The following is a 26,145-nucleotide window of genomic DNA, read 5'->3' as shown; positions in this document are numbered from 1 at the left end:
TGTAAATGAGAGGCTCTAACGAGAGAAGAAATAAACACAGGAATTTACAAAACTATGAAAATTAAACGTTGAAATTAAGAAATGTCAACAGAAATGATTAACTTCATCCATTAGCACAGCTGGAAAGTAAGGATGAACTAATATTTCTCAAGACATTTTTGGGGATCTGTGCTTTCTTTGAAGATTCAATCCTCGAAAACATTTTAATTTGACACTACGTTTAAACACACATTTCTGAACATGTGCTGTGATGCATTTGAGGTGTTTATACATTTTTGAATCCTTTCTCATTTTCCTCAACGCATTAAAACCTAAATGGATGAGACAATAACACATATACAGGACTATTCATATTTATATCCTTGAGTGTATATCACGCATGACAGACGTAACAAGATGAAAACAACATGAAAGACATATCAGGACAAAAAGGAGAAGGAAGCTCAATTGCTGTGAAGACACCTCTATAGAAAGTGATTTCTGTGACCGACACAGATAAACAGAAGCGACATGGATGAAAATGAACCTGCCAACATTACTGTTGACATCAGAGCAGATTCAGAAGTAGTTAATAATTTTCGAATGTTATCTTGTTTTTAAATTTGAAGATAGAATCATTTAAGTTCTCAAATCTTTCATATATGAGTTGAGGTTTGGTTGGCTTTGCACAAAAACAGCCTGCAGAAATGTCCTTCAGAGAAATACATAAAACTGTGCCACTGAGACTCAGATTCTGTACCTTTTCAATTTCAGAAAAGAAGCTGAATCAGAACTTCTTCTTTTGTTTAAGTATATGTTTTACACAAGCATCTGTACTTGAACTTACAAAAGTGTACTTTTGCTACCTCTGACTACTGGTTTCAAGAAGAAGAAAAAAGAATGTATAAAGGATAAAAAAGACCCATGGGAGTTAAATGAGTATGGTGAAATTATGGCATTGTGGCAGTGCACAACAAGTGACAGCTGCTGTTGAATTGACTCTTAAAGGCCTTGCAGACTTGGTCAGTAATATTGTAGATACACTTTTTCTTTGCTGGATTTTCTCTTTTCCTGGATATGAAACAGTAAGCACAAAGTCTCAGAATCCTCAAAGCAACCATTTCCTGACTGTTTCTTTCTGTCAGAGTCGGGGAGGTGGTCTGTGCCTTAAAAATTTGCCATTAAGGGTCACTCACTCATTGATGCTGAGCAAACATAGTGAGAGAGCGCTGTGTCAGCCTGTACTCAGCAACTATTTCCTACTACAAGTCTTTCATTACCGAACAGACCTTAATACTCCTGCTTTCATTCACAGAGTCACGGTACTGAAAATACACCAAATACCAGTAAAATCAGGCGGGTAGACACTGCTGTCAATGTTACAATAATTTAATAGACTGTGTGCATACATCCGTGACATTTACTTTAAAGCAAAAATGGAAGGAAGTCACAACCATGCAGCTCTGCAGACCATCATTTACTCTGCTTCGTACCAGTTTGACCAGCAGACCATAAACTGGTTTAAATGACCGATGTGTCACACTGGACTGAGCTGTTCTACAGGGTTTGCACAGCTGAGGGAACATAAAGTCCTCTGCTTCATTTCCTCACATAAAATATAAACGTTCACAGTGAAAACACTGAATTCTAATGCCATGCTTCTTAGCTTATAAGGAGAAAAGGGGTGAGGTCAACTGGATTAAGTTTTCATCCAGTGCCAAGTTCCTCTTCTTCACTTAGTGAAATCTATCCATTAACTGATGACTAGACACTCTGATAAACTTGGTGTTAGCTAAAGGGTACTGTGCAGCTGGCTGTCGAGTAACTACGCTACTATTGTTCAGGAAAAATGACTATGGTGAGTCGAATTACATTTTTCAACCTAGGGTAAGAAATCTATTCCAGATGCATCTTTATATCTAAATAGATTTCCACCCTAGCAGAGAGCAATAAAACTGATGCTAATGCTATTTTTTTTAATACATTAAAGGCACAATGTAAAGGGGACATATGAAAAAACTACTTTTATAGTATTTTGCACATGTACATGGGTGTCTGGAGTATTAACTCACTAACAAAATGTGTTATAAGCTCACCCAGTCCTTAATTTGTGGTCCACTTGTGTCTGATCACACACAATCAGACGCTCTGTTCAGAATCTGTTGCCTCCTCACCTGGCATCACCAACGTCACCTTCCGAGCCACACCTTCAGGGATACCCTAAAGCTTGTCATGGATTTACTCTAATGAGCAGGATTCATAGCCCAGGTGGATGCAGAGTTTAGGGTAGACTTTTGTTTGTCCATTATGTCGGTCAGTTAGGCCAGGGATCCCCTTCAGGCCATATAAAACAACTGTCGGACATAAGCCCTGAAGCTATGTCTGCTTAATAACTGACAATTACCAGCATAAAAACACCAAAAACCTTTACACAGTAACCAAGAAAATCATACTTACATTTTTAAATTAATCATTAATAATTCATATGATCTTGATCATGCACCGCAAGACAATGAATCACTGCCTGAAGGGGGGGGGGGGGGTAATATAATCATTCAGCAGTGTTTCCAGACATGTCACATGTGTGAATTCTGCATTTAAATCTGACTCCGGTTCAAAAATATAAGGCCGGACAGTGATGTCTCCTGCAGCCATGTTGTGACGCACACTCACGAGCTGCTATGGTTACACAACGCTCTTTTCATGTTTTCACACATTGCGGAAGAGAAATGGAGTTCATGTGGATTTAAAAAGACACAACGAAAATGGAGCCCTTTTAGAAAGAGTGTTTAGAGCTGGTCCAAAACCTCCTCTGAAGCTTGATTTATAAAATATTTTGTCTGAAGCATGGTGAGGATGTTTATTTAGACATCATTTAGACATCAGGGGACTGTATTAAATGGGTGAAAAAATCTGTTTAATGTCTTTTATTTGGGGGTTTTGTTTGGCCTGCATCCAGAGGATTGGACAGTGGATAGACCAGGAAAGTGGTAGAAAGCGTGAGGAATGACATGCAGCTAATTTCTACCAGTCCAGTTGCCTTACGGATCAAGGCCTCAGGTTGTAAATGGAACCCTTTACACATTGACCGTCTTGGTCTAGCGATGAGCCCTTATTCTTGTTAAGACCTGTTTTCTGAGGTCAAAGGGGGAGTGGAGCCATGTTTTCATTTTGTTGGTCTTTTTGCAATGGTAGAAGTCTCTGCCCTGCTGAACATGAGAACAAATGCAGTGACTTTCACTTCTGAAAGCTGAGACCTCTTCCACTTCCTAAAAAAAAGTCTAGGTATTGAATAGTGTTAAAAATGCACCTTGCTCCACTCTTCCATGGAATTGTGTTGCGCCATAAGGGGAGCCGTTTGGGTTTGGGATACCACCATAACCCTGCTTATTTTTTCTGGTTTCAAAATGAGTGTTCTGATGAAAAATGCCCTTTAAAGCCATTTCATTTATGTTTAGTATAGCGACATGCTATTTGGTACATCATACAGAGGCAATGTGGTATAATAATTAAGTGTTGCTATGTTACAAAGGAAATGAGCCAGTGTTCAACATAACTACACATCATGGGTTCTTTACTTCTGCCCCGATAATGAAAATAAGCAGAGATCACATTTTGTTTGCTTTCCATTATTACAGTTTGCTTGACAGGTGTAACACCCGCCAACATGCAATAGCATTACTCTTCGCAAAAATATACCACTGTGCTACAGAAAGTAGGAGCAGAAAACGGGTGATCCAAAGCACAATAAATGTGATCGGTATGTGTCTGTGAGGACAAAGAATGGAGCAGAGAGATTGTTGAAGCCCCCCGTGGTTTCCTTCAATGTGGTGAACTACAGGCCTGGAGCTGCTGCAGAGGTAGAGGCAGAGCTGTGACTGAGACTGCAGGAAAGAAGGAAGGAATAAATCGCTGTTTGGAGATGAACTACAGGCAAACTCTGGCTTCTCCTCAGTGGGGCTTCCATGCACACCCGGAGGCTTCTCATCATGTCTTTGCCTGTATACATATTACTAGTGTTACTCACTGTCCATTCCTCTTTTGGCCTTCACGCTCCCTCGTTCCCCCCTGATAGGAGGGTCAATCAAAGTTGGAAAGAAAGACATTTTATAACCCACCTCTACCTTTTTTCTGCTTCTCTTCCTCCCTTCTGTTCATTTTTTTCCCCTTCCTGACACTTATAATGAAACCCTGTACTAAGTATTAATCAAATACTTGTTAGAAAGTATTAAAAGAAATGTGCACTCTGTATGGGTGCCTTATGATTGCTTCCATTGAGAGCTGGCACAGCTCCAACCCTTTGTGAAACATGAACAAATATATAAATATAGGGGATGAAGGTGACAGATTTCCTAGGTTGACATTCAGAATTGAATAAAACATAAAGACATCTCATCAAATATGCTGATTCTGCACAAAAGCACATTTGTTTCACACATTTCTCTCTCCCTCTGCTTTCATAGGTGGACTGCTGAGCATGTATTGGCTGAACCAAACTTTACAATGTAATACTGATTTTCATCACAGGATCATTTTGTTTTAAAGAAAATACGACCTCTCAGATAGTTTGGCTTCTGTTAAAACCTTTTATACTTGATGAATAAACTGAAGTAATCCCAACTGAAAAACTAGCGTACTACCCAAAAAAGTCAAGCTAGCGAAGGCTGACGCTCAGTTTGCACCCGAGAAGCATTAGGTTACCTCAAGCATTGTAGAAACTCGAGAAGATTTTAATGTTTAACCCCTCTTTGAAGCTTCATATAAACACTAACTTTTAACCAGCAGTACTGTTGACAAATTACCAAGAATCAGTTCTCCTTTGTCACTCTAAACAGTTGTTGTCAATGGATGCACCAATGTATTGGCTGCTGTTCATCAATATTGGTGCTATTGCCGAACAGCAGCCATTGGCCAATAATGTGTGAACCATTATATTGGTTCCTTCCTGTGTTTATGCTGTATCCTTTGTCTCCCATGTTTGTTTAGTGATCCATGTCTCTTGTTGTATTTTCTTGTGTTTCTTAGTCTTGTATTGGGTTTCCTGTTTTATTTTGTAGTTCTGAATCCCTGTGTTTCCAGTTTTACTTCCTGTCCTTGTTTTTTCCCTTCTTTTTTGATTACCTTTATTAGTTTACTCTGTGTATTTTGTTCCTCTGTTTCCCCTTTCCTGTGTTGGATCATTGTACGCCTCTCCTGTGTTCGCTCTGTGTTTCTTTTTCTTTTGTTCCCTGTGTTTTACTTTGACTTAATTCTTGGATGTTTTTAGTAAGTTTTGCTGGTAACTTTTGTTTATTAAAGCCTTTTATTTTAAATATGCACTTGGGTCCTCCTTCCACCATTATTCCCACCATGACAAAAACATTCGGCTATCTATTCATTTCTTATTTTGAATATTGATATAGGTACCAGCCCTGATTTTCACAATCAGTGCATCCCTTGTGGCAATCATAATGCAGCACAGATCAAAATTAATTGCCAATAAGAATACTGCAATGGAATTTAAAGTCTGACTGATTTTATTAAGCCCCTGGGTGCACTGATCCTGTATTTCAGGGTTTATCTGAGGTATTCCCTTTCTCTTTTTCTTGCCTTCATTGAAGAGTGACAGGAAATATGTGGAAGAGAGAGTGAAGTATGACAGCATGGATCCAACCCTGAGCCCCTACGTCAATGACTATAGCTTCTGAGGCCGAGCTAAACCTTTCCCTCACGAGGCATTTCTGATATCTCCTCAATGTCTCCTTCTCCGTCGATTTGTTGTCCTCAGTCATTTTTGTCCTCCCTTATTTTAATTTTTTATCCTTCATCTCTCCCTCCATTTTCTCTGTCATTGTCAGTGGGCATAAACCTCTAAGGGAAACATCTGCTGCTCACTGTAACAGAGCTACACTCCCACACAGTCTCTCACACATAAACCTATGGTGCACACATGATTTCAGAAAAATGGCTCAGAGCAGACTGATGTGATCAGTATTGTGGTACTATCTACCACCCCAACACAAAGTCAGTTTCACATGTGTTCTTCTGTTAAAAAGACTGTGTCTTTCATCCTGGTTGTGTGTTATTATCTGTATTCAATGAAAGCGTATGAGCTAAACGAGGGTCTTGTTTTCTCCTCACTCCGGCTGTCTCTCTCTGACAGTGATGACTGTCTTTTAAACACACAGCAACACACAACAAAACATGTGTTCACTTCATCCATCATTGCAGAGAAGTCCTCCTCTCTCCTCCTCTCCTCCCCTCCCCTTCCTTCATCACTCCTGCTTTCACTTCCTTTTTCAGAAATGTTTTTGTTGCTGATGGGCAAACAAAAGAAAGCATGTCCACAGGGACAGGCATCTTTGCGTCTTTATGTGTGCGTGTGTCTTTTGTGTGCACATGCGTGTGTGTTTGTGTGGGGGTGGACATGCAGATAAGCCTGTAATATTTATATTTTGGACTGAAATAAAGTGGGAGCTATCCATGGTGGAAAAGGAGGGGAGAAAAAGGAGTGTAGCTTCCTGCCAAACAGTAGGATGTAAATGAAAAGAGACTCACAAGATGGTACGTAGGTGGTGGTGGTAGTGGTGGTGTGTCTGTGTATGTTCATATGACTGTAAGAGCAACTGTGATTGAGCATGTCTGTGCACATGTATTGTGCGTGTTTAAATACACCAGATGGGATTGCATGTGAACGCATATCTATTAATTTTCTCTGGCATGGCTTCGCACACAAAGTGATACCCGCTAAATCAGCCCTGGTGTCTTTCTAAGCAAAAAGCCTCCCTGCAGTGAGCCGCGTGTTTGGCGCTGTCCTGAAATAGACAACCATTGTGCTGAGAAAGAGAAGATCTGGCTCTCAGTGGAGCCACTGGTGAGGGTGGCTTCCTCCAAAGAAGAGATCAAATAAGCAGTATTAAAGAACATTAAGACGAGTGGGCCAGATTAAGGTCGTCTACACCAGAATAAACACAGCGCTGCCTACTTGCTTTAACTGTCTGCTAACAAGGGACTTTACGGGAAGCAAATTAATATACTTAAACAAGGCAGAAGTAGAGTTACATTTTTCAACAGCTGCAAAAAGAATCTCACAGAGGTCAGGAGAAGGACTACAGATCATTTTTCCTGTCATTACAACTGTCAGTTTCAATTATTTTACTGATGAGGTGAATGATTATCAATCTTTACCATACCATAACCATGACTGTTTCCTATCTCTAGCTTCAATGCTTTTAGATCCTTGAACCTAATGTTAGAAGATTTTAACTGGTGATACTAATGATTTTTCATGTTTTACAAAAGCAAACTGATCTCTGTGCAAAGATGTTTTTTTAAGTTGCTTTTTGGGCATTTTGCATTTACATAAAGAGAGACAGGAAATGTTAGGGGAGTAGAGAGTGGGGGAATACATAAAGCTAAGGGTTGTGGATGGGAGTCAACCCAGCAGCCACTGCAACAAGGACTATAGTCTCTGTATATGAGGTGCAACCTTAAACTGTTACTGAGTATAACCTAAACTGATTTTGGCATTTGTTTTATTTGTAGCACTTGTAACATCCACTGATGTCTTTGGCTTAACATAAACAAGGTGGAGAGCAGAAAAGGCAGAATGTAGTACCAGTAGTGCAGCTAATTATGCAACTATAGATACTGTTTCTTATCACCAATCAGTGTTAATTTTGGCGGCTATTTTAGATTAAGTTTAGTCTTAGTCTTTAGACGAAAATGCCTGTTAGTCTTAGTCACATTTTAGTCTTTTAAGCCCTTTATAGTTTTAGTCTAGTTTTACTCGGTGGAAACTCAAAACATTTTAGTCTTTGATTTTTGCTGAAACATCTTCACTCTTTAAATAATTCATGTAGTCGATCAGATATTGGTAACAGGGTCGTACCAAGTGTTACAATCAACGTCAACATTTCACTCCTTTAACACTTTTGCTTGTGTAATATCTTAAGTTAAATAATTCAGCCTGTCCCTACGAAAAATCCAAAAGAAAACATTCTTGATGTGACCATTATGACTGTATTTTGAATCTCATGATTCACAGAAAAATGCTATGAAAGGGCTGTATTGCACATTTACGACGGTCCTTGAATGCACCTCGCAGTGACAGGCGCACTGGACACAGTCAGTTGCACACTGGAATGCATCTGCATCTTTCAACAAGGAGTGATCCAAACTTACTAAATGTGTCTGATGTATCACCAAACTGGATTAAATCAAGCTGTAAATGGGATCTTTTTACGGTGAGAGCGGCCACAACGGCAAACATCAAATATCAAACAGACGTCCCCCGGTTGCGTCTTTGTCACTAACGCACACTGGGGGTAAAAATCCTCAATGAAGATGAGACAGATTCATGGAGTTGGGGAGAGCTGGTTCATAAAGCACACTATCTGCAGATAGAGACCAAACTAACACAGCGCCCCTCAGATAATAACTCAGACTGTCACAGGAATGAATCGCTTTTATCTTTAAAGACGCACGGCAGGGAAAACATGTATTCTTAATGTCCGGCGGTCCGCCACTCTCCTCTCCTCAAGGCATGGACTTGCTATAAAGGCAAATTAATGAATACAGATCTTCTTTTTAATACTACTTTTCTTTGTTCAAGACAACTTTTTTCAGGATGCAGAGTGACGAGGCGATGTATACGTCATATTTTTTTACTGTAATGTAACAAGCTACACTTTCAGTTTGTGTGTGTGTGTGTGTGCGTGTGCGTGTGCGTGTGCGTGTGTGGCGCTCTTGTTTTCCAGGCCATGTGGGGAATTAAGATTTGAATCACCTTTAGTTCAGCACCCAACATTATAGTATGCATCCTATATTTCAGTTATATACCTATAACCGAAAGTCCCACTGAAATAGTTTGGTATGAATTTATGTTAATTTACACACCTACCTAATAAGAGAGAGATATTGAACAGATCAGGAAGGAGGCAAAACAAACTGTTTCAAGTCTGACAGAGTTGAGCAGAAGGACAGTGCAGAGAGCAGAGATGTGGGACAGCAAGAAGAACTGTTTGATATCAAAGTAAAGCTCAAAGAAGAGTGAAAAAAAGTGGATTACTGAGTGGAAAACCAGCCAATCCATCATAATAACTCCTGACACACAGTCAGTATGGTCACATGTGTGCACTGTACCGTTTTGGAGTAGGGTGCGGCCAGGTAGATGGCACTGTGCTTGCAGGCGTCGTCCAAACACACAGGGATGAGGTGATCCTGGTGGCCGTCACCATCTGCAGGAAAACACAGAGAGTATTAGAATGAGAGAAGAAGAGTGATCCTTTGTTTCCTAAAACTGTGCTATTTTAATATTTTCACTCCATCAGAATGACACAGATTTGTTCTGGAGTCGAGCACAGTGCAGAACCTGGCAACAAAGGAAATTGTAGCTGCTTTTGTTCCGTGTGTGAGTCGGATCACAAGAACACCTGCTTCTTTCCTACGAGCAAACACACACCAAGGCTCATCTCTTTGATGCCTTTTGATAATGTCAGTTAACTTGAAGAGTGCTTTTCTCCCCTGATTTCCAACACTATTAATAATAATAATTATTATTATTATTATTATTATTATTATTATTATTATTATTATTATTATTATTATTATTATTATCAGAAGGCAAGGTAGAGTTCATCTTGTGTGCAAATGGGGGACAGAGCATCCCAAGTCCAAACAACAGCTCTTCAAAGCATAAACACATCAGTGCACCAGGTTTACTGTCAGATGACACATGCACACACAAACCCAAAGCATTCTTTCCATGAAAGAACCGTCCCTCTGTTAGCTGAATTATAACCTATTTTCCCCTAAATTTGCCTGAGCAAGAGCAGGCACCATCGTGCTACACTTGATGTTTTCATTTGTCTTCAGGTTTGTACACACAACAACCTGCAAGCACTACAGAAAAGCAGTGAGTGCATGAGCATTTTTCAAACCAGCTGCACAGATTTGAGCTGTGCAGTAAAGCTACAGCATGACCATCAGAAAAAAGAACGTCTATCTGAAAGTACACACTCGTCTTAAAGCCTCAGAAAATGAATGATTATGCTTGATGTCAAAGTTGAGAGTGTGTTTACGCCTCAATAAATATTTAAATGAAAATAAGCTGCCATGATGGTTGGACAAAAAAGTCCCAAACAGCAAAATGAGCTGTCTAGACCATCTCTAGGGTCTGAGATTATTATTACAGATCACATTTTGATTGACATCTACCAGACTCAGCACATAGCAACAGAGCAGGCGACACTCAGCATGTGCAGTCCCTAACAGTGTATCTGAGTCATATCAGTCTGAATCATACGAGGAAGCAGAAGCCTTACTGCTCGGAAATATGAATTTCAATTGGTTACAACGTGGTGAGTTACTGTCTATATCCATAACAATAGGCTGTATGAAATATGGATGTAGTAGCTGCGACTTCACCCATCTGTTTCTGAAGAGCTGTTTTGAGGCCAATCGTCGCGGCAGCCATATTGCTGCTGTCGAGCGATTGTGACGTAAAGAGGCCGGCTATGATCCTCCAAGCCAACAGCTATAGTGTTCCCGCCTGTCAATCGGGTCGGTGCTGCCTCTCATTGGAAGACTTGTAATCTCAATATCTTCTTAAATTGCAGCATTAGAAAAAAATACATCTTTAGCACTTCCGCATTGGACTCATGTTTTTGACCGGAGGTTGCCGCTTGCTGTGAACATAATGCTTACTAACTATGGATGTAACGGTATTGTAAATATCACGGTATTTCGGTTTCAAAATTGTCACAATAATGCCGTGGCATGTGATGGTATCAAACAGGGACTTGGAGTACTCCCGCTAGTGTAGTTTTTTTCTGGCACCATTGAGTGGGCCGGTCTGAGAAGCAAACATCGTCTCCCATGATCCCCTGCGCAGTGCAGGAAGAGATGGCGGAAAGCACAGAGGGGGAGCGGAGTGGAAAACTTAAACTGGTGGAACCTTCTGCAAAGTTTTAATCAGAAGTATGGACGCATTATTGTTTTGCAGTAAACAAAAACGATCGAGGAGAAAACATGACGGACATGCAAAAAAAACTGTTTGCAGACACTGCCAGACCGCGATCGTCTACGAGTCGGGGAATACAAGTAATATAAGAAGGCACTTGATGAATCATCCCCCTGCAGCCGTTTTCAGTGGTGGACAATGAGGGATTTAAAAGGTTGGTGAACGCGCTTGAGCCGAGTTACAAAATTCCAGTCAGTTAAAAGACAATCAACTGAAAGTTTTTTTTTTATTTGCTCGTTATTTTAAACAATGGATGTGCCTGCATTGTTCTTTGCACTTGAAAATACCTGTTGGTAGTATAAATGTGATTTGAAAATTTGAGCATTATGTGTGTGTTCAATTACAGTAACAGTGTGTTTATCGTTATCATTCCTGGCACTTCATTTTCCACACTATGACATTTTTTCAAAGTCATCTTATTTTTTTGACAATACTGTACCGTAAAGATAGGTTGCCAAAGTAATCAATGTTGACCTAACCTGCAAGTAATTGGTAATCCATGGGTTGTGCTGTGTTCCAACAGACTGCTTTTCCATACAATTGCATGGAGCACATTTATTTTCTTTTTCTTTTACATTCACAATAAAGTCTAAACATTAGTGTTTTCTGTTAGCGTTCTCAACCGATGCAGAAAACAACAGCAGCACCTGTATCAGGTCCTCTACCTTGTAACTTTCTTCTGGCAACTTAACCAGTCCTGTAACACTGCCAAAGCCCATCCTGTGTTGTGGTTTGTAGCTGCTTTATGTGCGTTTTCTTCCGTTTGGTGATTAAATTATAAACAGTACACTGGATGTGCCGTGTTTAAATGCATATCTGTTTACTTGTAGATGTCCTGGTATGTTGGATCACAGTTGGAGTCAACCTTACTGTGTGGTCCAACTCCAGATGTACCATTCTATTATGCTGAATAGCACTTTAATGTGCTTATTTGCACTACTTTGTATATCTGTGATGTACTGTGTTTTCATTGTCATGCTATCATGACGTACTGTTTCCATCTGTTGTTTTTCCTCCTCTACTGTTATGAACTCTGTTTTGACTTGCCAGGGACTACAGATGAAAATGAGCCTTATGGCTAACTCTGGCATATTTACATGGATGCAATGCTGAAATGTTCATTAATATGCACTGTCCCTTTAATAAATATAAATAAATGAATAAATAAATAATAAGTCCTTTCAACAGATTGATTTGATATTGCATTAGTGCTGTGTGGCTTCATCTTTTCAATTCAGAATCAACAACTATTATTAAAGGGTTTCAACCAATCAAAAGTATTTAACACAGCCAGGTGCTATGTAAGAAATAACATGAGTATGATGAGAGTGGCTTAAAGCTGCTGTTGGTAGGAATGGTGTAAAATACGTTACTATTTTTTCTGCTGGGTTTGGAGAAAAGGTCATCATGCCCATCGGTGCTCATCGGTAAGTGGAGTAATTTGAGACTATTGCGAAATCTCTGTGTTTTCCAATGCCTTTGTATCAAGCAATGTTGTTATTCCCCTTGTTCCCGTTATGACCGACCAATCATAGCTCATCTCCAATACTCTGTCCTGATTGGTTAAGGGGCGGCCCCTACTACATCCTCTGATTGGTTATGAGTCCGGCACTACCATGAATGCACACTCCAATCTGTGTTGGGGGGCTAAGAGGAAATCTGGCTGGGAGGGATAGTGTCGACATTCAAAGTCCCTCTCTCTGAACAGATGTTTACTCTGTGACTACCAACAGCAGCTTTAAGTAGATATGATTATGGGAAACATAAATTGTAAATGATGTACATCTCTGTGTATTTGAGCACACATATGACAGCACTAAGAGCAAGGGTCCCAGCTGAGCCACATGGTTAAAAAGTCTGAACAAGCCCCTGATAAAGCATTCATCAAATTAGGCCCCTGGTGACTTATGAGCCACACAGTCACTTAATAGTGTAACTTTTTATGCCTCTTGTTAGCCGCACTGGTTATTATTTACAGTTGTATTACGAAGGACTGAGACATATTGTGTTCCTTGTACACACCTGCGCTTTTCCTGCAATGAAACATCCCCTGCAGACACCATAGAACAGAACAGAACAGAACCTCCTATAATCTGATATTCCCTGTGCTGCAAAGCTTTTGATATTTGGCTGCAACATAAATTCCCTACTCTCGCACCTTGTGTTCTGGGTGGGCATGTAAATTGACTCGAGGCATAAAGAGGTGCATCTGCAGCCAGGTTTCTCATTGCGCAGTTTATCTGAATCCTTTTCAACAGGGTGAGTCTAACACTCCCAAACAGATGTTGTGCCATGTGGAGGGGGATAACTGAATGACACTGATGATGAATGACAGCACAAAGCGGGGAGGAGGAGAAACTGAACGTTGGCTGTCAGCGGTTACTTCGCCAGAGGCAGACAGGAGGAGAAAATATGAGAGGATGAGATAAACTGCTGAAGATAAAAAGACAACAAGTTCTTGAATCTATTATTTACATTAAATATAGGGACATACGGTCATTGTTTTCATTTTTAAAGTTAGAGTGATGTGTTTCCGTCTGTTCTCCCTTATAAATTATTGGTGAATTAAAACAGTTCAAGAAATGGCAAAGCAAACAACAACTTAATGTGGGAGCATGGCTGGAAGAGGAGAGAAGGTGAATTGCTTCTGCTACTTCAGAATTTGCTGGTTTTTTGGGGGTTTTTTTTTAAATTTGGTTCAAATGAAGAAAAAAAAGAACCATTTACTTTTGCTGGTTAGGAAAAAAAAAAACGGAGGGAGATGACTTGCCAATGGTGGGATGTTGTATTAATGAAAGTTCAGATGGAATTCTTGAGTTAATTCATTTCTAAGTAATAATTTGAAAAGACAGTTTCCTTGGGTGGGAGAATACAACATATATATATTTTTTTTACATAACAATTTCTGTATTGACTCAAATATAAGACCAGGCTTTTATTCTAGAAATCCATTTGAAAGGTGGGCCATCTTATGTGCAGGGTTTAAGTAATTTAAAGCCCAGATAATGGACACCAACACTTATCTGTAAAGCGTCCTTTGACTGAGGCCAGGTGTCACATACTGTTACAGCATCAGGGGAATGAAAGATGAAGACACATGGTGGCCGAAGCAAAGTACCACCTAATTAGGCCAGTTAATTAAAAGTATGATTAAATTAATGTCTTAAATGTTTCAGTGTGTTACAGAAAAAAAAACCAGGTCGAAGGTATGCCCTTTATCAGACAGCAGGTTATTCTAATTCGTGTTGTGTTTGAATACCAAACTATAGGGCTTAATTTAAACATACTGTTTATTATTTCTTTCAAATGTCACTTTTTAAATGATATTTAAACATTGTTTTACCATAAAGGTGTTAAAAAACTTCAACTCATCTGTTATATTTAAGTTGTTTGTTTTATTATTACCATAAATTAATCTTTTTTTGAAAACATGATTTGGTCTTCAGAAAGTTTTTCTAAAAAAATAGTCAGTTATCTAATAACAGTTATCTTATTATCAGGGCTGTCTTATATTCAAAGCAATACAGTACAGTTTCTTAAAGTTATAATTTTGAGGGGGCATTTTCGCCTAATTGACAGGACAGCTGAAGAGAGACAGGAAATGTAGGGTGCAGAGAGTGGGGGAGGACGTGCAGTAAATGGTTGAGGCTGAAATTGAATGTGACCTCTGCAACGAGGGCTATAGCCTCTGTATACAGGGCGCGTGCTTAGACCGCTAGGCCAGCTGCACCCCACGGTACAGTTTCTTTATGAGTCGATGTAATACATATTCAATCAAAATAATATCTATCTCGAATTCCATGATGGTAATGAGGTGAGGGCTGAAATATTAACATTGTTTGGCCATCAGTCAAGAAACTGAAATGTTTTAAAGGTGACATATCATGCAAAATCGACTTTTTAATGGTTCTCTACCTGAAATATGTGTCCCTGGCATGTCTACAAACCCCCCCGAAAATGAAAAAAATCCTTTCTGCCCCTGTTCTGATTTCTCCACCTTTCTGTAAATGTGTGCTGAAACGAGCCGTTTCAGTTTTCAGTGTTTTTACGTCATAACGCCATCCGGTCTGTAACAGAAGTCAGAGCTCAGAGCTTGTTCAGCCCATAGACTGTATAAAATACAACTCAACCCCTCCTCCGTTTTTCATTACCTGCACACGTGTGCTAACAAGGAGCTTAGGAGGGAGGCATGCTAGTTGTAGGCTGTCTTAATAAACACAAAGGTCGGTTTTACTCCCCACGTCAGCAGATTTGAAAATCTAGTGGATGATTTTTATTTTTCCTGGAAAAGCACTAGTTAGCATAGCCACATAGCTACATGTTCGTAGCTGTGTACCATGACAGATGTCAACATACTGACAAATAAAACAACAAGAAACACTAAATCTGTGACCAATCGTTCAGAAAGGTCCTGCTGCAGGCGCCTCTCCGTTAGGATCAGATTCTGGATCAAATTCAAAGGGTTGAAGTAACGTGGGTCTGTGAGTAGCCGTGTATATTCAGTCAACATGTTAACATTAGATCAACGTGCTGGACAGCCGAGGCCACATCCACTACCTGAGGGGGCGTGGTCAGAGAGCTCATTCTCATTTAAAGGCACAGGGACAGAAAACAGACCGTTCTGAGCAGGGCTGAAAAAAAGGGGTTTACAGGCATGCCAAAATCTGATTTCAAAGTGTTTTTTTGAGAATAAACTTCAAAGACATGTTTTGGGGACCTCTTAGACCAATATATATTGATGAAAAAGAGCGTAATATGTCACCTTTAAAGCTTTAAGTTTGATTGGATGGCAACAAATATTTGTGCTGAACAAACAGCAACAATAAAAATGTGACATATTTCAAAAATTCCATACATCCAACCAATCATGCATCCATACATAAATCACTTAATCCATAAACAATACTGTTATAATTCTGTTTGGGGTCACAGGGGGCTGGAACCTATCTCAGCTGCCATTAGGAGAGGGGCAGAGTACACCTTATGCCTTATCACCAGTCTGCAACAGGGCTGACACGCAGTGACAACCAACCATTCACAAACACACTCACACTCACAGCCCATGAACAATTAAGTTGAGGAGAATGTCTTTGGACTGCAGTAGGAGAACTCAGAGAGAAACCATGCATGCACGGGGAGAACATGACAACTCCACACAGAAAAGCTCTTGCCCAGCTGGAGACTGAACCCGGAACCTTCCTGCTGTGTGACTTTGGGGCTTATCTGATTGTTATAAAAACAATGATGCCACTATAGGAAATGTATTCAAATAGTTTGGAGCCACATTTTTTAGGATTCATCGCTCCTGGAGCTTGGCTCATGCCATGGACCAAAGGTCAGAAATCTCGCTTCGCTTTGAAGGTTTGATAAGCATTATTTTTGCAATCTGTAAAATCAGACAATTCTAAAAGAAGCATGCAGAAACATGGCAGCAGCTCCACAAAAGTGGGGAGAAAACCACAAACATAGATAAATATTTTTTCAGTTCTGAGAAAAAAAATCATATTAAAATTAGCTTCTTTACTTTGATGTGATTAAGACATTTAGATGAGAGCAGTGTTTGAGTATTTTCAGCCATGCAGATAGAGACAGGAGTGCAGCTGGTGAGGTACATTAAGGAGAGACACAAAGAAACAGGCCAACGCAAAATGAGAGCTAATTCAGCCCTACAGAGGTTTCCAGTCGCCGTTCTGTCTCCCAAGCTTACTGTCAATTCTCCTGCACACACATAATGTTCCCTCCCTCCGTCCCACCTGTCCTTCCCTCCATGAATACCTTCTTTCATCTATCTTTTCATCTGTCTCTCCTCTATTCCCGTTATGCTCTCCTTCACCCATCTCCTCTTGCTTCTTCCTGTTCTCTTTCACTCTCTCCTTCTATTTCTCCTTCCTCTGCCTTAATGCCTCTGTTTCTCTCCCTCCTTTCCTCTCTCCCTCTTGCTTTTCATCTCTCCCTCCCGCTGACGATGTGTGGTGTGATGGAGATTGGCTGAGAGACTCGCAGGAGGAAGAAACTGCAGGTAGGGTTTGAAACAGAGAGAAAGGGCGGGGAGGACGGGGGACGAGGAGCGTTGAGGGAGGAAGAGAGAAAAGAGGTGAAGACAACTACATGAGAGAGAGGGAGACTACGAGAGATGATACAGAGACTGTGCAGAAATGCATCGTGACACATTGGCATTCATAGAGTACAACGCAGCACCAATAACAATGCAAATTATGACACACACACACACAAACAAATGCTCAGAGAGGGAGGCTGGAGATGGCTGTCTCATTACAAACCCTATAGGGTGACAGAGAGGTGTGTATGTGTGTCTGCGTGTGTGTGTTTGCTGCTACAGTGCGCTGACGGTTTATAGAGGAGGAGGATGAGTGTGATATGACATTGGTCTCGTCCTTAGGGAGGACAGTGAAGCATAAAAACTCAGGGTCAGAAGAAAGAGAAAAACATAAACGCTTACATAAAAGTAGACAACATGATTATCAAGGTGGAGAGTCTTTTTCTGGACATTTCATTACTTCCGCCTTCATAAGTCTGCAAAACAAAACCCAATGCTGTTCAAATGGATTCACCTGAATGGAGGAAGTACATTATTTCACCCATGAAATGCAGAGGTCTGAGGCCGGTAGAGTACATCTACAGTGATTGGTTTATTTTAAACACTTCTGAAGTTTCTACTGGAAATTGTTAACTTTGCATGTTTAAACCATATGTCCAAATGCTCACTGTGTGCTCTTAATGTTGAGTTCAAGTCCATCTTCCAAAGTCTGCTACCTTTTAAGGCTGGTGTAAAAACTTACATTTAGTCTTCCTTATTGCCCAACTAAAGTTTACATCAATTTAAAATACTCTTTAATATTAAAACCTGTGACAAATTTGTTCAGAATGAGTAAAAATGCATCTATAATATCCAGTGGTGGACAGTAACAAATTAAATTTACTTAAGTACTGCACTTAAGTACATGTTTGGAGTATCTGTACTTTACTTGAGTATTTTTCTTTTGTGGAACTCATTACTTTTACTCCACTACATTCAGAAGACAATTATTTTACTTTTTACTCCACTACATTTCTATCAGTGCTCTAGTTACTCACTACTTTTGCTTTGACGTCAGCTCATGAATTTCGTTCTCTTTTCTGAAATCTGATCCCACAGTTGAACGTGGAGCAAACACAGAGCAAATTTCACTCAGATCAGGCAGTTAATTTAGAGGTGGTAATGAAAGCTATAACTCTCCACCTGAGAACCCCTGGCCATATCTTCAGCCCGTGTTAGAGGTTTTTGAAATGAAGAATGATACGTATTGTTTGAAATGTTCACCTTATTTCCCACTCTGCCCATACAAACAGAATTTCACTGTCAACCTGAGAAAGCGTGTTGAACTACGTAACATTTGTTTTCATTCCAGATGAGCTTAGTGTCTGCTTTTATTCCATGGTATAGTTTTTAGAAATTTCAAGTAATGGTTTCTTGATAAACATAATGTAACTCAATGTACTCCTATGTATTCTTGACTGCATTTATGCTTTGTGAAAAAAAAACATTTTGAGAGTACTTTGAATACTTAAGTATTTTTAAAAAGAAATACTTCAGTACTTTAACTCAAGTAATTATTTGACAGAGCAACTTTTACTTGTATTGGAATAATATTTGACATGTAGTATGTACTTTGACTTAAGTAATGAAGCTGTGTACTTTGTCCACCACTGATAATATCAAAGTTGAGTTTGATCAAGCTTCTGGAAAAGTTTCAGTGGAAGTAAAGCACCACAAGTATGAGAAAACATGAACAAATGTAGCTAATTTCATGGTTAGGACTGTTTTTCAAGACTGTGTGGTTGTAACAGATGATGTTTGATGGACAGCTACACATGAGACAATCATCAGGAGTGTGTTTATGTGCTCTGAGTCAGAATCAGAGGGAGGAGGGTCTAACAGCTGAAAAGATTAACTTTAGTATTTAGTGGTGAGTTAGTTAACACTTTTCTATCTCTTTCATAGTTAAAATTGAGAATACACATGTCATATGCTGAGATGCCTTCACACGTCCGTAGAGCTCCATGCTGAATACTGGCTTTGGGGTCCCACAGTAAGACCAAAGTAAACTCTCACAAGCAAGTTTGACGTAATGATTAAACATCACAGTAAAGTTGAAGGGTAATAAATCATATAAAAACTGCAGATGGAAAATATTTCACTCTAACAGTGAGCGGCTGTTTGAACCACTGTTAATGATTTAGAGATTACTTGTAATTACGATCATTTGTAAAGAAGAGGGCCTGTTTTTCTCCAAAATGAATACGCAATGGCTCATATAAATATGTGGAAACAACATGTCTCACATGCTTCATGAATTAGATGATGCCTTTTTGATTCATTTACAAAGATTTAGAGCACGCAAAAGAAGCACAATACTTTAATGAATCAGGCCCTGGGTGTTTTCTTACCTTTAGACTGGTCAGTTTATTGAGAGTTTAATTTCTTTTTAAATGATTTGGAAATTCGTTGCTTTACAATATCTCCACCTGTGACCACTTTTAGATTTGCAGATTCAATTATGAAAAATCTGAACTTTACCAGGCCTTATCAAAACCCTATGACAGGAAAGTGAAAAGAAACTTTAATTTATTTATTCTAACACAAACATGTTTCTGATACCTTTTGAGTTACTGGACTTGTGGACATAAGGTCCGAATTAACATCCCTTAAGGCTGTTGTTAATATTTTGTTTCCAGTGGCTTCAATTCTTCTGTCTGAGTCAGCTGCAGAGCATGTTGTACACATAATGCAAAAATTATACATACATTCTGAAAGCACTGTAATAAGTTAAGGCAGAGGCCCACCTCAGACAGAATTAAGACAGTGAGGACATCCAACAACCTTCGCCTCACGTCTCGTCCTCTGGCTGACCGGGGATGTGAGGCTCAGTCGGAAAACTCCTCAAATGTCAAAACAATAGTGCACTTCTGTTCCTGTAAACATTACTTGTATTATTTGCAACACAATTACATTTGAAAGTGTATTCAAAATAAAGTGTTAATTATTGTGAACATCACTGTGGGTGGGCCCTCATAATTAAGAGTACAACTTGTGCATAATTATTGGAGTAGGAGAGAGAGAGAGACAGGTTTTACCTTCAATAAAAATGAAGGACACTCATGTGTTAGATGTACTCTCCAATTTGCATCCAATTGCATATTAAAATGTGCAAATGAATGTTTGACTTGAGAACTGTAAACCCAGGAGACTTAGTTATTTGCATAAAGACTGGAATACTTCTAAGTGCGAGGAATATCACAAAATGGTGCTTGATTAGGAAGGTCTTTTTTGCCTATTGGCTCATTTTTACTTCATTAATGTCATCTGGGGGGATGTCTCTTGCAGAAACATAGATGTTTACTGTAATACGATACTTCTCAGTGAACTGACTCTGATCCTAACTTGAAACACAGAGGTACTGGATAGCCAAGCAGCTCTCCAGTACCTCTGTTTCACAGGTACACCAGTTTCTGCAGAAGTCCAGGGTGAGAGAGAAACTGCTGGAGAATGTGAGACTGGAAAAAAACAAAGCGGGTAAGAAAGCAGAGTGCACTGGTTGAAAATATGACAAGACAGCCAGTGAAAGAGACAAAGATGTACAGCAGGAGCTGAAAGTAGAAAGAAATAGTGTGAAAGGTGTGCTGTGGTTCAGGAGAGAATGAGTCGTCTAGAGAAGAGGAAGAGGAGAAGAGGTTGGATGTAACAAAAGATAATAAGCTGAGTGGAGAAAGACCGCCTGAGGGGAGAGCAGAGAGAAATAGGCTGTCCTGTTAACATGCCGCCTTACCTACACGCACACACACACTACCACACAAACATACACACAGCATGATGACAGCCTTTCAGATTTTAAATATCACTTCCAAACACATTCCTGTCTCGCTGTCTGAAAAATCTCCCTATCTCAGGGAGCCGCCGGTCGCAGAGCAGACTCTCTCCATCCTACCTGCAGAGAAGCTGGCTGACACACTTGCATGTGCGACTTGGTTGTGCTTTACCTAATGATGAATTATGCATTGGCCGCTGTCACTTTGAAAAATGCAATTACCTCAGTGATAAGGCAGATGGGCCTGTTTTGTCTGGCATATGCTGTGCATCTAATACGAGGCTTGGGCTGCAAAAAGAGCTGCTAGCTCACAAATGTAGGTGTTTGGAAGATTCCTGTTTGTGTCCAAGCCCACACGCACACATTGTAAACAGACATACACACCTTAAGTTAAGCCAATGTGTGCTGTCTGTGGATGCAACTCAGACAGATGACTTTTAGCAGGCTGGTATAACAAACACAATGCTTGAATCACAATGACTGTCTGTGTGGTCTCCACAGCGTTTATCATGTTGAACGAGTGGCCTGCTGAAAGGTCAGCCTTGTTTCAGTGCTGTTGCTGTATTGAAAAAAAAGTACTCTGGAAAGAAAGTTGAATTCAATTACACTGAACAAATATGTCTTATTCGATCAAGTGAGTGGGGTACTTCATAATAAATCTGGGATCACTGCCTGTCCTGACGCACTGATCCCAGAGCTGGTGACACAAGCCGGCGAGGGTCTGGATTAAGCAAAAATGAGGCTGGTCTTTTTATATCAGCACAACAGAGTCACTTTTAATAAATTAAATAAACAAGCTTGCTAAAGTGGAGATGTCAAAGGGGTTCATCCAGTGGGAACAGATACTGCAGGTATCATTTTTCATTGCTGTCAAAATTCCCAGCTAAACCGATCCTTTTAAAAATAAAGTTGTACATACAAAGAATTTATCACTGAAAGTGAGATAAAAACACGCAGACTGTTAGTAAAAACCATGCAGGAAAAAAAAACCCAAGATGGAATCATTATCATGTAACACATGCAAAAACGTGCATGTTGAGATAACCACTATACAAAAGGGTTTGCTTCTCTCAGTCATGATGAATTGTAGTTTTCTTTTTTCAAGTTCATAGTCCAGATAAGATAAAACACACACACACACACACACACACACACACACACACACACACACACACACACACACACACACACACACACACACACACACACACACACACACACACACACACACAAAAGCGGTGTATTTGGCCTATTATTTATAAAAGGTGTGTTTTCGACTTTATATGAAACAAACCAATCAGACTGTCATCTCCCATTCTCTTTCGGAGCGGCACCTGAGTCACCGATATTTACAAAGTGGATTTCTTTCTCTTATTTGAATAAACAGGGTCAGACTCAGGCCCGTTTAGCTTCTCCCTTTCCATCATAACCAAACAGGCAGAGCACACAAAAGCCCCTTTATGAAAGAGTGTTATTTAAAGATTATATTTTTAACCACTGCAGCAACCTCACTACAATAGAGATGATTAATGTGTCTCCACTTTAAAGGACAGAAACACTAGAGGTGCCAGTTTAGCTCTGTGGTGAAATCACACGCCTTATACACATTGCCATAGTTCTTGAAGTGAAGTTTGATTTTGAACCACTGCTCTTTGCCCCGTTTCTCTTCTAAGGTGGTCAAAGATTAGATTTATTTTCAACACTATGCACTTCAAAATGATACAATCCACATCCCTTTAGAGTTTGGTAGTATAAACAAACTACTGAAGAGTATAGTAAAATACATGTCTAAGGTTATGTTTTCAACCAAAAGCTGCCACAAGCTAAGGAGGCAGAGAGAGAGGGAGCAGCGGTAGTTGATAGGCATAGATTTAAATTACAGAGTGAGCACGAGCAAAGAAAAAATGCAGTAAAAAAGTACAATAAGACTTGATTTCTTAATGTTTCATAGAGGTCATGCGCTATAAACACGTTGACACCTCCACACAAACGTGCAGGAAGGGACCTGATTCTGTTTGTTTCCTGCTGAAGTAACGATTCTTCCTGTCTGCTACCTTTTGTCCTCTTTTTTTGCGTCTCAGAAAGATGCATGTATTAAGTTTAAGTGTGCTGCAGAAGGACTAAGAGCAGAAAAGGAGACAGCAATGTCACCTGAACCTTTTATGTTTTCTATTTAGTGTATTTATGTATTCTATTAGACCTGTTGGCTGTGAAGTTTACACCCCTGCACAAAGGCAGACACCTATAAAATGTCCAAAATAAGAACATTAGAGAATACAGACAGAGAGCAGACTTTCTGCAGATTCACACACCAACACACACTTCTTCTAGACTATGGAAGATCATTCAGAGGACTTTGGGTCTACACACTCTTTTTAAGAGTTACAGTATTTTGCCTGTCGTTACTATTACCAAAAATGTCTGTCTGTCTTCAGGGAGGAGTTCTGTACAAACACAACGTGTAAACAATAATAAAAAAAAAACATTCTGATGCCCTGGAGTTCAACTTTTGTTGATGTGGTGTTGAACCGGGTATTAATGCTGTCTGATTTTACTGGTGTCAAACTGAAGCTCAAAACGCATGTGACAACTCTCCTCTCTTCCCAGATTCCCACTCTATCCACTGTCTTTTCATCAGAATAAAAGACAAATAAAGCACAGTAGGAACTTATTAAATGTATTATTTAGATCCCACATGCACTGACATTATTGATCAGGATTTAATATTTATTAACATCCTGTGAGCCTAAAGTCCTTAAGAGAAAGGTCACTGATTATTATCTAAACTCATTATTGTTGCTGCCGTCACTGTATGTGATTATGCAGCCAAAAATAATTACTTTCAAGGAACACAGAACAAAACAGGAACGTATGAAAGGAATACTTGCAGGAGTGCTGACGCAGTCAAAGAGAAATAAGTGGAAGGAGACAGACAGAAAAAGGTAAAAGAATACAGTAAAAAGTGACGGTGTGATGGGTGATGAAAGTAATTCCCACTCCAGATCACACAGGGACGTGAAGCTGCTCAGTGCTATATCTCATCCTTTCCTCTTCTTTCCCTTCACTCCCCACCAGCCTCCCTCTCCAGATCACACACCCCAGCATATCTTTGTATTTTTATCCTCTTTTCTATCTCACTTCATGTCACCTCTGAAGTGTGCCATTACCCTTCACACCGATTTTCCTCAGTCCATCTCGTCTCTAGCATGCGGCCTCTCTGTGGTCATTTCATTCATCATGGTCTGACTTCGGAGACACAATGTGTTCCTTAATTAGCCTGGGGGAGAAGGCGGTCAGTCAGACGACCACATGCAGGGCTACAATCATCAAATGATCATTATGAAAGGCTTGTACAGGAGGCCAGCAAGTTGAAAAGGTAGGAGGTAAAAAGTAGATTGAAACATAGGAAGAAGGATGGACATCAAAGTGTACTTTTCCTGTGAGTGCTCTGGCCTAAAATGCCAGATTTTGTGTGACAAATTATGCATCCACAGTGATGTAATAGTACAAAAGCTTTAAAAAAGCCATCTACTAGACGACTTACATCTCTTAGAGACGATTTCCATCATTTCCAGATGCCATATATCTTTGTTAAAATGAATGAAACCAAAGTTAATGGTAACTTATAGTTTTATGCTGTTCTGTCATTTTGCTGGACTGTTACAAAAGCTCTGTTGCGAGGTTCTCTCCTTCACTGACGTTTCGAAAAACCCACAGGCTTAGTCAGAAAAATTAAGGTGACTGTGCCAGATCAGAGACAAGAGGATTACTATCTCCCTCTAGAAACTTTCTCTGAGAACAGCGCTGACTCACACTTAAAACACGGCCTCTGTTTGAGGAAAGTTTGGAACAAAGCCTCTAAATTGGTCAATAGACTCAACACAAGACATCAAAAAGTGGTTTCAGGAGCAGCTTACTGCTTTCCACATAGACTCATTGTGTAGAGTGTCTCTGTACAGACACAGCAGTTTAGAGCCAAGTAAGGAAGCTCATGAGAGAAAAAAGTGACGTAGGTTTGAAGGTCAAATGCTAATTTGAACTGTAGTGGGGAACAAACAAGCAAACTCTGGTCAACCTGAAAGCGAGGGTTTCGGTTGGCCTCTAAGAAGACCCTGGTGCGGTTTGTTTCAGCTGTGAAAGCAAAGCTGACAAACTGACACACCAAATGCAGGGAGGGTAAAGTGCAGAGCATTGTGATTAGAACGAAAACAAACAGCGTGAATCTGGAACATTCTGATGTGGAATGTGGTTAAATATATCTTGCATATGATTTACAGACATATATGTGATTTAATACTCTCAAATCCCTGTCAATACCTTGTTCCGCGTCTGTGTAACCATGGCAATACAACATATTTCTTCGCTCTAATCAGGGCTTCCCTCCCTATAGGTACCGATTCATTCGTCTTATGTTGAGAACAACATAAGGAGCTGTTTCCTTCTTGTTCTTCTCTTTTGTCAGTGTTATTTTGGGACAACCCCGCCGCTAACAAGCAGTCATTATAACAGTGTGAGATTATCCAGGCAGTTTGATTCATTTGACACAGTGCAGTGTGAAAGCGAACAAAACGACATGAAAATGCAAGAATGTTGCTACACTACCCCCCCCAATCAAACCAAGTTCCCTGGACTATCATATGTGAAAACGACCTAAGTCTCTAATGTACGGAGTCTGGGTCCATTGGACATGGCAGCCCTGTATTGGTTGGCTTAGTCGGTTAGTAAATTGGGGTGCTCTGCTAGTGGATATGATGGACAGTGGGAGCTGGCATGGAGGGGGGTTGCTCTGGGACCTCTCTGAGGGCTCGTGGAGCCTAATTAAAGGTGACATATCATGCAAAATTGACTTTTTAATGGTTCTTTACCTGAAATATGTGTCCCTGGCATGTCTACAAACCCCCCGAGAATGAAAAAAATCCATTCTGCCCCTGTTTTGATTTCTACACCTTTCTGTAAATGTGTGTGAAACGAGCCGTTTCAGACTTCCGTGTTTTTGTTACGTAACAGCAATATCCGGTCTGTCACGGAGTCAGAGCTCGGAGCTTGTTCAGCCCATAGACTGTATAAAATAATACTGAATCCCTCCCCCGTTTTTCCATTACCTGCAAAATGTGTGCTAACAAGGAGCTTAGGAGGGAGGCATGCTAGTTGTAGGCTGTCTTAATAAACACAAAGGTCGATTTTACTCCCCACGTCTGCAGATTTGAAGATATAGTGGATGATTTTTATTTGTCATGGATAAGTGCTAGCGCTAATTAGCATAGCCACATAGCTATATGTTCATAGCTGTAGCTGTAG

General features: G+C 40.0%; 1 protein-coding gene across 1 annotated transcript in view; it reads right to left on the bottom strand.

Annotated features, from left to right (window-relative positions):
- The window catches only part of itfg1 (integrin alpha FG-GAP repeat containing 1), a 221,775-nt gene that overhangs the window by 127,357 nt on the left and 68,273 nt on the right, over positions 1-26,145 (bottom strand). The window contains exon 9 of the mRNA XM_034680660.1: positions 9,103-9,197. Within this exon, the coding sequence (XP_034536551.1) occupies positions 9,103-9,197 (95 nt within the window). The remainder of the gene's footprint in view (positions 1-9,102; positions 9,198-26,145) is intronic.

Source organism: Notolabrus celidotus, chromosome 3 (genome assembly GCF_009762535.1).
Source record: "Notolabrus celidotus isolate fNotCel1 chromosome 3, fNotCel1.pri, whole genome shotgun sequence".
NCBI classification, from domain to species: Eukaryota; Metazoa; Chordata; class Actinopteri; order Labriformes; family Labridae; genus Notolabrus; species Notolabrus celidotus.
The sequence above is the reverse complement of the archived record's forward strand: the minus strand, read 5'-3'. Positions and strand labels throughout refer to the sequence as shown.